This window comes from Theobroma cacao, chromosome 4 (assembly GCF_053813885.1).
Source record: "Theobroma cacao isolate CCN51 chromosome 4, ASM5381388v1, whole genome shotgun sequence".
Classification (NCBI taxonomy): Eukaryota; Viridiplantae; Streptophyta; class Magnoliopsida; order Malvales; family Malvaceae; genus Theobroma; species Theobroma cacao.
In genome coordinates this window covers 38447726-38463108 of record NC_142642.1, presented here as the reverse complement: position 1 = coordinate 38463108, position 15383 = coordinate 38447726, and the positions used below count along the sequence as shown (strand labels likewise).

The following is a 15383-nucleotide window of genomic DNA, read 5'->3' as shown; positions in this document are numbered from 1 at the left end:
AATATACTATTTTTTTTTTCTAAACAATTCTATCAACCGATCAAAATTTTTTATTTGAGAATATAAAAATATAAATTATTAAATAAATAAATTTTAATCGTGAATGAAATAAATTATCAAATGAAATAAAAGATTGTGTCTCTCATCGTTTTATTACAATGATGCAAAAGAATCTTATCTTTTTTCTACAAAGGTGGTGATGGTATTCTAAAAGTGATAATTTCCTCCATACAAATTCATATTCATGTGATATGTGTATGGCAAAGATAGTGTGAGAAAATTATTGGTGTGAATGCAAAAAGGCTAATGAGGTATAGAAAGTCCAAGATAATAGTGGCAATGCCATCATAATTCGAAAGGCTTAAGCCAATCACAATTCCCAAATCTTTCCTAGTGAGGGGGAATCTGGACCATGATGAGGAAAAGGTTCTTTTGCCCAATCAATGATTGGGATAACATGATGAAGGAAAAGCCCTCATGGAAGATTTTGTCAATGGGATTATTAGTGGTTTTACATAGATGCCCTCACTTTTCCAAATTGTTTCCTTCTATTTTCCTAATCCATTGATTTCTTCAACATTGTTTTCATTACATTGCCATTGCAATGTTTACATTACTTTGGGTGTTTCTTTTTGCTCATAATCTTGTCTTGGGGCCTCCTTTTTCATACCTTTGCTAGATCTTCACGTGTGTTACGAACATATGCCTAAACAAACAAGTTTTTCACTTAAGGAAGAAGAAGATTAGGTGAAGGATTCTCTTACTTGTGGATGAAAACGAAAATTAACAAGATATCCCCATCTCTCACTCATGTTCCTTCTCTTGTTTCTTTGTTTATTATTGTTATTTCTTTTCCTTTTTGTTCTATTATCAACCATCATCTCCTAAAGATGTCACACAAATGCAACCCTTTTTACGTATGGTCATCTTCACCTTTCCTTTTCTAACATCTTTCTATTTATATATGAACAAAAAAATAATAATGGGTATGTCTTTTTTTTCATTTAGGATTGGTTTAGATTTATCGATGAAAATTAGGGATATGGGTTTGTCATTTTTTAAATTCATAAAATGATAGTCTTTTTTTTGGCAATTCTATTTTCTAAATCTCGTAATCTCACAGTACATGTTGAAATTTAATGTATTATAAATGATAATTTAAAATCTTCCTATTGTCATATATCGATAAAATTACAATTTATTAATTTTTTATGATTAAAAATAAAGGATTGGATTTGGTTATGAAATGTGATGTCAACATGTGATGAAGTGCCAAAATCAAAACCTAAGTTTGATATAAAGACAAAATTGAAAGATTCTTTAAAATAATCCTTCCATAAACTTAAAACCCCCAATACTTTAAGTTGGGCACATTCAATGTATAAAGCTATGAATTATAGAAATTTCTAACAGCATCATTTGTGATGTTCCCCTGGCCCCAAACAGGCATCAAATTACCTTTTGTTTAGTTTATTATTAATTGGCAAGTAATGCATATTTATCTAAAAATAAAACTAATTAAAAAAACTAAAATGAAAATAAAAGGGTATTTCGTGGGGGACATGTTCTTTGTAGTCTCTATCATTATCCTCTCCTGTCTACTTTGAATTAAGTCATTATGCTAATGTCCAATTTATAATGAAAAATACTAATAACTAAATTAATTTTTAAGTTTTATATATGTAGGTCCAAATGTGCTCCAACCCCTAGACAAAGAAAAGGCCTGATTCTCCCCAATTTTGCATTAAACACAGCTCCAATTTTGTCCTTTGGTTGTGGGTAGTTGGTTCACTTGTTCTGACCCATTCTCTTTCCCCAATGTTTATATATATATATATATATATATTCCTTTAGTCCTTTGGAAAATTTAGAAGAATTGGAGTATATATGTATTTCATGGAAGGCAGAACATTGTCACAAATGTCTACAAACAATTAACAGTTGCATGGAAAGTTGTGGAACCAATTAATCTATGCTAAACGGTCCAAATTAAAAAAAAATGTGAAGAAAGAAGAAAATGATAGTGAATGTAAATAATATAAATTTTAAAGACAAAGAATTTTTATTAGTATAATATTTAAAGAATATTCATAAATAATTTAAGAAAATTCAATTAAACTTTTTATTTTTATTATGTTTAATCAAACTCTTATATTTTTTTGAATTAAATAAACTCTTATGACAAATAGTTGATTAACTGTTATTAGTCAATTAAATTATCACTTGTTATTTTATCATGACATGTCATAATAGATAATGATGTGATGACATAATTATATGATATTTTTCATCACTCACGTTAATGTCATGTAGATATAAATATGACAAGTGACATTTTAACTAATAATAATTAATTAATCGCTAATTATAAAAGTCTATTTGACTCAAAATAAAAGTGTAATAGCTTGATTGAATTTAATAAAAAAATAAAAATTTATTTAAAATTTCAGAAATGGTTTTTGAACTTTTTCAAACATTATGTCATTTATATTCATATCCAAATTATTCAAATTATTATTTTTAAAACTTTTAAAATTTTTCATTTTTATTTAATGAGGTTGCTAGCTTATCATGATGTAGCATATTTCTTAACCAACATGCTTAGATTGTCCCTTCCTAATTGACTCGAACTACCATTAGCACATATTTTAGAGAATAAAGATCTTTTATTTTTATTTAGAGACATAAAGTGAAGTAGAAGATTTTCATTCACATTTTATCTTGTCAGGTTTATTTTTTATTCTTTAAAATGCCTTGAAATCCAATATGAAATTCTCTATTTTAGAAGCGCTCTATTGAAAATGGCATGACATCCTGGAGGGATTCTCAAAATCTTAATGGAAGGATTATGAGATTCTAACCTACCATAGAAATAAGAGAAGATTAGATTTCAAAAAGGAGGACTGGCTGGTTTATTATCTGGCCTCTACCACCTACCTTTGTCCATTATGGTAATACAAGGGGATATGATTCATATTCCAGAACAAAGGCAAAATTAAAAAAATAGAAAAGAAAATCCATATACAAACACAACATAGCTCATACCTGCAATCATATGCACTGTCTTTGCTATGCTTTTATGGAATTCAACAAGAATATATAATCACCTAACCTTTGTCCAAATTCTCCATTGAAGAATTGTGGATATAATTCCCCCAAAAGAATTTTCCAAAAAGGAAATTTATACAGAACAGATATTGCAAATGTTTTTGTGGAATCCAACAAGAACATAAACAAAAACCTAATTAAAATATAGAATGGCAATTAAAAATTAGTTCTCTTAACATGTCAAAGGAAAAAAGAGAACAAATGACAATCCCTTATGACCCACTTGGAATAAATGTTGCAAATGAAAATAAATTAAGGCCTCCTTATCACCAAGCAGATAAAATAGACAAAGACCTGGTTATGAAGCATATTTTGATAAGGAAAATGTGACCCAGTAAACAAAACTACACACACATATATATAATATTAGCTCTAAGATGTAGCTGGTATTTCTGGATGGAGAGCAATAATTATTTTGGCTGACTCTATGAACAGAAACAGTTCATCTATAAGACTTGCATGTCAAGAAATTATTGGATGCTTGGCAAAAGTTGCCTCCCAAATTTGTGTAGGAACTTTATATTGCAATTTATTTGTCAATTTTGGTTATGAATATTAATTAAATTCCAGCTTTGTAGCTGTAGGTGAGTTGGAAAGTAGCTAGATGGTAGTTGTCAACTTTCAGAGGAAATGAAGGAGAGCAGCAAATAGGAGAAAAAAGGGATGACAAAAGAGGCTGGCATGCAGTAAAGAAGAGAGAAAAAGTTTAACCATTGAATTGGGAAGCTTGTTTTATGTCTGTAACTTGTAAGTATCGAACTTTTGAAGGGCATAATGATATGAGACATAAGCTTGCTAGCAAGCATAAGTATTTAAAACACAAAAAGACAAATAAAAGTTGGTATTAATTTTTGACATTAAGGTAGTAGTCCTTTAAGGAACATGGTTGTTTGATACAGCTCAATTATGAGGTTATTAATTATAAGGACAACAATGGTATTACTCAATTGTTCCTACAAAGTCAATAAGGAAAAAAAAATATCATTAGTTACATTGGAGAAGGGAATAAGGAAATCTTCTTTTCATTTTATTTATTTATATATTTTTGTCTAATAATTTGAATCTACAATTTGGTTGTTTTCCTTCCAAGACATTATCCTTTTGTAATTGCCTTAATTTGTTCTATATCCTGCATATAGATAAATTGATTATTAAAAAAATGGGGAAAACATAGTAACACCCAAAAAAAAAATAGAAATATCAAGTGGCTATTTCTACAAGCATTGGGCTAATATATACTTTCAAGACTCATAATTAAACTTATTCAAAATATATATCTAATTCATTCTGCCTGGCAAAATGATACTTATATCACAAGCATTATTAGGGTATTTGTTACTTACAAGTTAAATTTCTGTGTGGTAAAACTTGTTATATACAACGAAGTATACTAGAATTTATCAAAGAAGCACATATCCTCTACTTTTTCTTCTCACATGACTTGATCAAAGTCTCAAAGAATACTGGCGACCAAACCTATTTTTAGTAACCTTTCCAGCATCAGAAATGCTCCTGATGAGTGCCACTTTCTGACCCGTAGCTCTTTTTGAAGGACTATTACCAACAAGTTTTGAGCATATTCCACTGATAAAACCATCTGATTTTTCATCTTCTTCCCCTTCAGATTCCAACAAGGACCCTTTTTCTTGAATTGGAGGACAATCCCAAAGATGCAGCCTGCTAAAATTTTCATTTTCTGAGGGGAATTCAGGAGTCTTCTCCTCTTGGATTCCTCCTTCAGAATAGTGTTGTACAGGTTCTTTTGTAGGCAATATTTGGGTTTCAAATTTGTCTAGCTCACTTATGTCATTCCATGTGGAAGAATATGAGCCAAAAGATGAAGCTCTTGATGAATATGAGGAAGAAGATGCTGAGGAAGGAGAAGTTGTTGTGCTACCAAATCCCTGGATTTCTTTCGTTATTTTGAGGGCTTTCAGCCTTGCTTCTCTAAGCGTATCTCCTCCTCCTAGTAGCTCTAGCACCTTATCTGATCTTTTTTGCATGTTAAGACCCCAATTGAACCTAACACAAAGAAGAACAGCAACATACAAAATATTTAGCATATTGAATAGATAAATGTGGGGAACCTCAAAAAGAAGAAGAAGAAGATTAATTACCCCTTCTCATCTACATATCTAAATCTTCCCAGCTCTTCAATAACATCACTGTTACGTTGAAATTCCTCAGCAAATTCTGCAGGGCCATGAGTTAGTAAGAACTCAAGGAGAATCAGCGATTTGTATGATTGTCTCCAATGCTTCCAGTCAATGCTATCCAACCTGCAGAAGGATTGTTTTTAATCAAGAATATGATCGTGATGAGTTCATTTTTCCAAGATTGTACTAGAATCATGAGAAAATAAAATTTGGTTTCTCTTTTTTATTGTCGAAATGTTGGATTCATTACCTTTTGTGAAGAACGAAAACGATTCTCCAATAATCATCTATGTAAAATGATGCCTCGGATATCTTAGTCATTGTTCTAGCATCAGGGCCCCATGGATCAGTATTTGTTGCTTCTTCAGCCAATCTTCATAAGAGGATCATAAAATAATGACCAAACTAATGTTACTTATTGTATGAAATTAAAGAACATGATAAATATAGTTTATTAGCTTATTTTCTCCTTATGATGTTAATTAAATATTGTTTTTCTTAATGGGTTACACCATCACTGCATCTTCTATGAATTTGCGTTATGTCAAAGTAAAATGACGATCAATTACTTGATCATTGGAAAAAGAAAAAGAATGGGAACTTACAGTTCTGCAGCAGTCACATCAGTTAAGGCCATCCTTGCATCTTTGTATTTTTCTTGAAGGAAAAATGAAGCCTGTTTCTTAATCTGGTTTAGCAGCGAGGTCCCCATGGATAGAAACTTAAACTATATTTTTCCCAAAGAGCAGAAGAAACCAGATGCCTCAGCTCTTCAGAAATTTATTTATTTATTTAGTTAAAAATAAGTCTATCATGAAGAATTTTTATGAGAAGAAAGTCAGACCAACATTTTTGTGTGGATAGCCATGATTCTAGTTCAGATGTTTCAGGGAAAATTCTAAATTAAAATGTCTTTGAAAGATATCACGAAATTCACTGACAAGGGGAAACGTTTGATCCATCAGAAAATTAGGATTTTCCAAATGGTGAAGCCTATGGATTCTATTATATTATTTAAAGTTCATCAGTTTCATGGGAATACACTCATAATTATTCTTCTCATTTTTTTATATTTACTATAAATAAAAAGAAAAGAAATTAGCACATGTAAGATGTTTGATGTTTGGTATTATTGTTTAATAGGCATAATGTTTGAAAATTTTTTAAATTATTTAGAAAAATTTTTTTAAAAAAATATTTTTTTATTACGTTTAATTAGTGTCAAATAAGTCATTATAATTAACGGTTGACTAATGATTATTAGTTAAAATATCATTTATCATTTTATACTTACAAAACGTTGACATGATAATGACGTAGAAAGTAAGAAATATAATATGATTATGTTATTATATCACATCGTCATTCATTATAATATATCAACATGTCACGTGATATAAAAGTAATCAGTATATTTTAATTAATAACATTAGTCAAACATTATTTTTAAAGATTTATTTAATTCAAAATAAAAATATAAGTATTTGATTAAATGTAATAAAAAATTTTATTTAAAATTTTTTAAATAATTGAGAAAATTTTCAAGTGTTATGCTATATGTTATGGAAATTAGACCATTCATTAAGCAACAATTTAGTGTAGGCACTAGACTTGAACCCAAAAGATAATTTAAAGGTAAATCGACTTTACACAATTTACAAGGAAAAATAAAAATCAATTTAAAACAATTTATCAACTTTAGTGAACAATATTTCATCAATTACAAACAATTCAAAGAAGAATAACCCTACTAATTTGGTCGGATCAAGTAAAAAGAAAAAGATAACCTAAATTAATTACCATTTCGTTACATACAGCTGTCATTTTTTTCGTCGATAAGAATAAGCTTTTTATGGTTGACAAAATCAGTATGATGTTAGATATAACGTTTCTTTCTTTTTTAATTCTCTTATATATTAATCTTTTGTAAAAAGTAGGATTTTGTTACTACGCTTACCATTTATAAGTATCTGTGTGAAAAAATATCCTTATCAGATCTCATGAAATAATTAACAAGCCAAAATAAAATTTTGGGGAACAAAAGGATTCATTAATCATAATGAACTTATTTACATACAATGGGACACCACGAAACAAAAGAACAGAAAAATGCAAACCATGACCAACAATAACAACAAATTAATGAAACGACGATGAAATAAGGTAGACTAGACAAACTAAATAATAAAAAGACAATTGCAATGTAAGAAGAAAAAAAAATCAACGACAATAATTAGGAATCCTATTATAATTGAAAGCTGAAGTCTTTAACGCCCTGCATCAAGATAATGATTTTCTTAGAGATTCAAATCCAAGTTCAAGTCATCGCCAGAACGATCTGTGTTGCCATTGTCCTCATCAACAGTTAGATCAATCACATCTTGGACAAATTGTTGGTTCACCAGAGTAGGATGAGCGAGCACGATGCCATCAATAGGGTTTCGATTATCCCTTTGTTGAGTAGGAAGAGCGAGCACGATGCCATCAACAAGGTTTCCATTACGATTGTCCCTTTGTTGAGCAAGAGGAGCGAGCATGATTCCATTAGCAAGGATTTGATTTTCCTCTCTTTGATTAAGGTTTCTCCTTCGTAGGTTATGATATCTCCTTCGCTGGATAAGAAGAGCACGGAGTTGATTTTCCCTTTGCAGATTTTCCATAATTGCATTATGCAACCACCATTGTGGATCGATTACGGAGCTTGATCTGATCCTTACCAATGCAACAAAAGGGACAACATGAAGTGCATAGTTTTCGAGTGCTCGAACTCGAGATTGTGAGGTCAAATGATGCCTTAAAGCATAGTTTCTTGGATGTGCCCAGTTTTGTGCTAGCAAATAGTTTCTCAATTGGAAGGATGAAGGAATTAAACAAGGTGGAGGAAAAATGAAACTTTGCACAAAGGGAATGAAAGGACGATTCCTCCCGTTGTGGTGAATGCTAACTGGCAACCCTTCATAAGCTAACATGCGAGAGACATAATGGTTTATGAGAACATCAAAGTCATAGGGTACTTCATCACATAATACACATGGTCTTTGTATTATGCCTAAAGGAGCTGGTAAATTTTGGTTGAAACCACCATTCTCAAAGTTCCTACTAGACAAAGCTATGGAGCAATATGGATTCGAGATTAAGAGTTGAAAGAAATTTGTAGAAATACTCTGGGATAAGAATGAGGAAAGTTAATCGGCATAATTTAGAGTGAAATTTTCCTCTCATAACAGTTCATAAGATGATTAAGGAAAAATGTACATATATGGTAACATATATAACGAATTTTTACGTAATTTATATGTATATATGTATATATATATATATATATATATATGTACATGTGTGTAAGCTTTATATTTTCATGAACTTGTGTCTATTTTGTTTTCTTTTTGATAATGGATGTTCATGTTCTCTACGGTAGGGTTGGTGCAAGGGCGGAGGGTAATGCAGCCCCCATAAAATTTTTTGAAAATTTTCATTTATTATATTATATATTTTAATGATTTTTCAAAATTTTTGAAAATTTTTATTTGTTATATTCTTTTAATGCCTCTCAAAATAATTTTTTATTTAATAATTAATATAAATAAATAATAATAAAATGACTCCACAAATCTTGACTTTATCCTTATTTAAATTACTCCACATCTTTTTCTCTCTTTTTTTTTTTCTTTTTTTTTTTGAAAGTTAAGAAATTAATTGATAGAAGGATAAATGAATCTCCTCTTTTTCTGCTCTTTTGTCCTTTTATTTTTATTTTTTACTTTTTTTCTGTAATTCACCACTAAACCACACTTCATTTTTTAAAAAAAAAAAATTTTAACTTAAGAGTTTGAAAAAAGAAGGACGGAAACCACTTACTACTATAATGTGAAATTAAGAAGAGGTAAAGTTTTTTTTTTATCTTCTTCTTTTTATTTATATTATTTAATTATTTATATATTAATTATTGGGTGAAACTTTGTATATCATATTTAACTATTTATATTTTATGTATTATAGTTTTGTATTTAATATTTTAAATTTAAATAAAAAAATAAAGATATTGAATTTTTTTTTGAAAAGTAATAATTCATTCAAAGCCCTTGGCCAAGGCAAAGAGGCGGCTTGTAGTCTTTATTCTATATTCCCACTGCATAAAGGACTCAAACCACCCTACAAATCTTGCTCATAACAGAGACTAGACACAACACAAAAAGTCTCGCTTCCAGTAAAAAAAAAAGAAAATATTGAATGTTGAGTGTATTTTTTTTAATCTTTTTCAACTATAAAATTGTAAAAATAAAACTTTGAAACAAAATAAATAATACGTTTCTTTGTATATAATTTAGTTATTTATATTAAAAAAATATTATTAATTTTTTCAGTATAGATTTAATAATTGATAAATTTAAATTCAAAAAACATAATTGGATATAACTTTCTTAAAAAATTATTGTAAGTTTTCTTTTTTTTATTTACATATTATATAAAATTATAATCTATTATAAATCTTTTGATAATTAATTAAATTTAACATATTAATCTCAAAAATATTTAACTTTTATTCTTTTTTATCGATAATTTTAAATAAAAATTAACTAACTCTGTCTTTAGAATGTCTTGTCAAGGGAGACTTTGCGGCAATGTTTGGTTTGTGTGTCTACGAGGCTGAGAAACGAAGGGTGTGGGCCTTTTTGATTGAAAGAAGGATGGTTTTAATATTTGTTCTTGGCTCTGTTTTGCAAGGGCTGTGTTTCCCACCTTCTCTGGGAAGGGGGATGATTTTTGTCTCTGTTTGCTTTTAATTTGCTCCTTGTATTGGTACAGGTGGACGGTACTAGGATGAATTTAGGTGGTGTGAATATTGGGTGGGATTTGTCCTCGCCGGTGCATCTCCACAAAGACAATTTGGGTTGGTATGCTCAAGGTCTTGTGTGTATAGACTTGAAATTGCCACAGAATTTTTTTTTTAATTTCTCTAGAGGTTAATGCTTTTGTTACTCCAGTTATGAATGATAGACAATACACCTTTCAAAAAAAAAAAAAATATATATATATATATATATTATTCATAATGCATTGTACATCTAATAACTAGCTCTCTACACGTCATCTCTGGAAAGCTAATGATATGACCACCATTAATTCTTTTTTTGCAACTAAATTTATTAAAGGATCTGTGTATACTTGGATAGCAAGGGATGATTTTGCTTTCTTTTGTACTACCAGAGGTTGATTTTGAGCCAATACGTCTTGTTTATGAAACATATAGGCTAAAAATCCCTCTGTTTTTGCTGGGAACTTTTTCCCACTTAATGAAATTCTTCGATTTAAAAAAAATATAATTTTAAATTTATAAAAAAAAAAAATCGTTAATAGCAATTTAAATTTTCGCATGAAATCTAAATGTGAATAAATATACATAATACAATAACTTTATAAAAATCATATTCCAATACGACAAATGATAAATTTTCATTGCAATTTTATAATTATCTAAAGCCAATCCAAGTACAATATCAAATTAAAGATTAACATACTAAATAACTATACAATATCAAATTAAAGATTAACATACTAAATAACTATCTTTAAAAAAAAAAAACATACTAAATAACTGTGTGGTGAACACGGCAAATAGCAACAGTAAAAACATCATAGCCTAGATAGCATATTCTATAAAGAAATCAAAAGAACCCTAGTCTTGATCTTCCCTTCCAAGTTTCAAGTTCACATCCAACATTTGTTGATCTATGAATTTAGTAGCAGTTTCCCTATCCATGATCGTCGCCACTCTTATATCTAGCAATGTTCTCTCCAACTGGTTCAGAAAGGGCCTGCTGAAGCACTGATTTCGAGGCATTGCACCACCATAAGCTGTTGGCTGCTGTGTCTGGATCAGTAGCGTGTGGTCGTTCCTAGACCCAAAACAAACAGGCGATGGGGCAGCAGCCCATTGCAGATCAGGGTATCCAGTATAAGTTCTAATGGAAAAAGGGCCTGTTTCAGTAGGTAGCATAAGATTTTGGCTGAAATGGTTGGTAAAAAGCATACTCTGGGCAGACCACAAATGGCTCAGTAAAATCTGCCTAATTGCAGCACTCTCATCAAGTAATAGGTGAAGCTCGACATGATCAAATAGAGCTTCCTTGCCCATGAGAATATCACCACAAACTCGACAAGCAAAAAGGTTAGTATCACGATATAGCCTTTCATGGTGAAGCCTATGCATGTTCGCATGCCTCGAGTTCCAACCATAACCAGCCATGGTCTTTGGCAGAAAACTTGTAACCTTTCAAAAAGAAAGGGAGAAATGGGGTGGGAGAAGAGATCAAGAGTAGGATGAGTAGGGATAGCATGTTGGGCTGCATTTCAGTCTATTTATATATAGGTAAAAAGAACATGTTACCATTTTAAGGGTTCCTATTAAGTTCATGCATTTATTTTTTTGGTTAATTCTAGATGACATGAGAAAGCCAAAAAGGGAATGAAACCAATCAATGGCTGCATATTTAGAATTTGGGTGGTGTTTTTATTGAAGAGTCTAATGCCCAGGCTCAAGATAAGTGAATCTGTGGTTATATATCTAAGATATGTTTTCTGTGCTTGGAAATGACATGCATTGTTGGGATGATTGCGTGTTGGGCCTTAGGTGGATCATGACAGAGTTTTGATTGTTTTCTAAGCGTATGAAGATGATTCTTGGTGTTTTGTATTTGTTGTTTGTTGAGATTTTGTGCAGTTGTGCTATTTTGTCAGAGATTTTTTGGCCTGGGTTTGATGTATAATTTGCTAAGTGTTTGTACTAAGATATTACCTGTATTTCCAAAAGAAAAAGGTTTAGATATTGTTGGGTTTGAATATTCCTATGGAAGCCCATTATTTCTGATTTGTATGTTCTAAAAATTTTTATTAAGTTTCCCAACTTTTGTTTTCCTTTTTCATATCATTAAATTTCTTATGTATACTATCTATTCTAAGATATCTTTCCACTGATGAAAAGAATGTATGACTTTGACTAATGATAATATTGATTATTTGAACAATTCAAAGAATTTGCTTGCATTCCTAATTATAATAAAACTTTTTAGACTGCTATACTGTCATTTCCAATATTAATCAAAACATTCAGTAAATTAAACATGTAATTAATTATTTTATCATGTATTCTTCGATTTATATATGGAAATAAGTAATTAATTATTAGCTATGAACCCTAACATTTAATTAGTTATTTTCTTTTTGTATAAAAAAAAGCAACTGAACATATAAGTAGAGGAAGAAAAAAGTTGCATAATAGGTTAATATTAACCTTAGCATTGTTTATCTTCTTGGTCCAAATCTTAGCCAGACTGAATAATAAAAAGACAATTGCCTTGCCAAATGGAACAAAACAACAACATCAACTAGTAATCCTATTACAATTGAAAGCTGAAGTCTGTAATGCCCTTCATCAAGATAACGGTTTTCTCAAAGACTCAAATCAGTGCTTAAGTTATCATTAGAGCAATTTGTATTTCCATCACCCTCATCAATAGACAGATCAATCACAAAAAGGGCAAGTTGTTGGATTCCAAAGCAGGGGAGCCAACGTGTTGCCACCAGTAGGGTTTTGATTTTCCATTTGTTGAGCAAAAGGAATGAGCATGATACCAATAGCAAGGTGACACGAGGGGCATAGGTGCTAAGTGCTATCACTTGATAGATTATGAGGCTATACAACGCCTTCAAGCATAGTTTCTTGGATGTGCCTAATGTTGATCTAGCAAATTGTTTCTCAACTAGAAGGATGAAGGAATTAAACCAGGTGGAGGTGGATAGAAATTTTGCACCAAGGGAATGAGAGGATAATTCCTCCCATTGTGGCCAATATTGACTGTTCGCCCGTCATAAGCTATCATTTATATGAGAAAAGTAATGGTTTACGAGTGCATCAAAGCCATAGAGGACTTCATCACATAATACACAACGTTTTTGTCTTTTGCTTAAGGGAGTTGGTAAATTTTGGATGAAATCACCATTCTCAAGTTCCAACTAGAGCCAAACATTTCTAAGGAGCAATATGAAAACGATAATAAGAGTTGAAAAAAATTTGTATAAAGATTTTGGGACAATAATGAAGAGAGTCCATTAGTATAATTTATAGTAAGTGACCGCATAATTTATAGTAAATTTTTCCTTACACATATAAGTTCATAAAACGATTAAGGAAGAATGTATATACAAAGTAACATTTGTAGTGGATTTTTATATGATTTATAGTAGATTTTTCCTTTCTCACACAGGTTCTTAAGACATTAAAGAAGAATATACATACATTGTAATATATATATATATATAGCAAATTTCTACATAATTTATGATAGATTTTTCTTTTCTCATGTAGGTTATTAAGATGATTAAAGAAAATTTACATACATGATAACATTATAACCTTATTGTGATCTTATTGTGAAAATGTCTTTATCCAATGAAAATCAACTTTTCATAATATAATCTAATTAAAATTACCTACGGAGTGGAATGTTTATAATAAGAAAAAAAATTTCATTTTTATATTATGGATTTTCATGCATGCTCTAAATATAAATGTGGAGTTAGTTATTAAACTTAATAATTAATTAGTTTTTTTTTTTTGTATAAGAAAAATAGCAATTGAATAAAATAAGTAAAGGAACGAAGAAGTTGTATAACAGGTTAACATAATCCTTAAAAATAGAAAAATTAATTAGATAAATCATTAATTTCTTATAAAATAATCAATGTCATTTTAAATTTATAAAGAAGCTGTTGATAGTTATTTAAATCAGTAATTAAATTTTTGTGACATATTCAATTTCATTTTAAATTTGTAAAGAAGTCGTTGATGACAATTTAATTTTGTGTGCAATAGATAGTTCATGCATATAGTAAAAAAATTTATTTTAAAAGAAAATTTTTTGAGTTTTCTCATCCAATTTTGATGTATCCTCTCTCTCTCTCCCCCACATAATAATGAGTAATCTTAGGGTAAATAAACTTGATTGATAATTTACTTCAACAATAAAAATAATTAATTTTTAATATAATAATTAATATAATTTTAAATTTATAAAAAAAACTATTGATAGTATTTTAAATTTTCGCACGAAATCTCTAATTCTATATATAAAAAATATCCTTACAAATTCATTCTCTAATATATATAAAAAGATAAATTCTCATTGCAATTGAATAGGTTATATCTAAAGCTAAAATTTAGTTCTAAGATTACCCGCCGTTTGTTGGGTAAAATTTTGATTGATCTGAGGAATGCTCATGAGGAAGCTCTTAATGCTGCTGAGTTAAAGAGTAATCAAGACAAATGCTCAAAATCAACCAAGATTGAAAAGGAAGATAAAGATTTTCCACCAAAGCTTTTCACCAAGACTAATGACACAAGAAGATCTAGCATCACAAATGAAATGTCAATGGATGAAGATGATGATGGTGATGATAAAGAGACCAAATACCATTTGGACCCAAAGTATGCAAATGTCAAGACACCTGAGCGCCAATGTGCGAACACGCCTTTACTTCACATCAGAAGCTCATATCCACTCTCTCATGAATGTACTTCGTTACAGTACCCTGGATGAATCTCTTCAGGGAGAAGCTAGTCTCGTTTGCCAGACAGCTTTGGAGCGTTTGTATAAAACGAAGGAGCTGGACTACATGAGTTACGTTGTGATAAAGATGTTTGAGAACACAGAGGTAGCTTTGGAAGACCCAAGAAGGCTCCGTATTCAGTTGACGTTCAGCCGTGGTGCAGATTTATCACCACTGGAGATGAACGATTTCACAGCACCAGGAGCACACACTGCCAATAATGGGTCCATAAAGGCCGCAAGAAGTGGGATCCTACCTTACATTAGAGAAAATGGAAAAGATGATTCGCCCATTTGCAATGCCAGCAGAAGACTTCCCTCCTCCATCCACCCCAGCCGGATTTTCAGGCTACTTTGCCAAAAATGCATCGGTGCTTGAGCGTCTGGTAAATCTTTGGCCTTTCCATAAGAATGTTCATCCTAATGGAAAGTAACAAGTTCCTTCTCTATTTTTCATTTTAATTTCTTTTCTGCCCATTCTTTTGTTGTTATATGTATGCATCTAACTATTTGT

At 30.4% G+C, this 15383-nt stretch overlaps 1 protein-coding gene and 1 pseudogene across 1 annotated transcript; one reads left to right on the top strand and one right to left on the bottom strand.

The window, feature by feature from the left end:
• Window positions 1-4405: 4405 nt before the first annotated feature.
• LOC18603242 (ENTH/VHS family protein) lies at window positions 4406-5986 on the bottom strand. Its single transcript, XM_007035090.3, has 4 exons — window positions 5870-5986; window positions 5515-5637; window positions 5226-5387; window positions 4406-5130 (listed from the first exon to the last, which is right to left on the bottom strand). Exons 1-4 carry the CDS (start codon window positions 5974-5976, stop codon window positions 4554-4556), a joined length of 969 nt encoding a protein of 322 aa, XP_007035152.3. The 5' UTR covers window positions 5977-5986; the 3' UTR covers window positions 4406-4553.
• Window positions 5987-12951: 6965 nt separating this feature from the next.
• LOC148763383 (inositol hexakisphosphate and diphosphoinositol-pentakisphosphate kinase VIP2 pseudogene) lies at window positions 12952-15303 on the top strand (annotated as a pseudogene).
• Window positions 15304-15383: the final 80 nt, after the last annotated feature.

What these genes read in the sequence shown, in the direction of transcription:
- LOC18603242 (XM_007035090.3), bottom strand. Translation starts at nt 5,976, where the DNA reads ATGGGGACCTCGCTGCTAAACCAGATTAAGAAACAGGCTTCATTTTTC. An exon ending in GATGTGACTGCTGCAGAACT is followed by an intron (nt 5,638 to 5,869) that starts GTAAGTTCCCAT and finishes CCTCTTATGAAG; the next exon opens with ATTGGCTGAAGAAGCAACAA. An exon ending in AGATATGTAGATGAGAAGGG is followed by an intron (nt 5,131 to 5,225) that starts GTAATTAATCTT and finishes TCTTTGTGTTAG; the next exon opens with GTTCAATTGGGGTCTTAACA.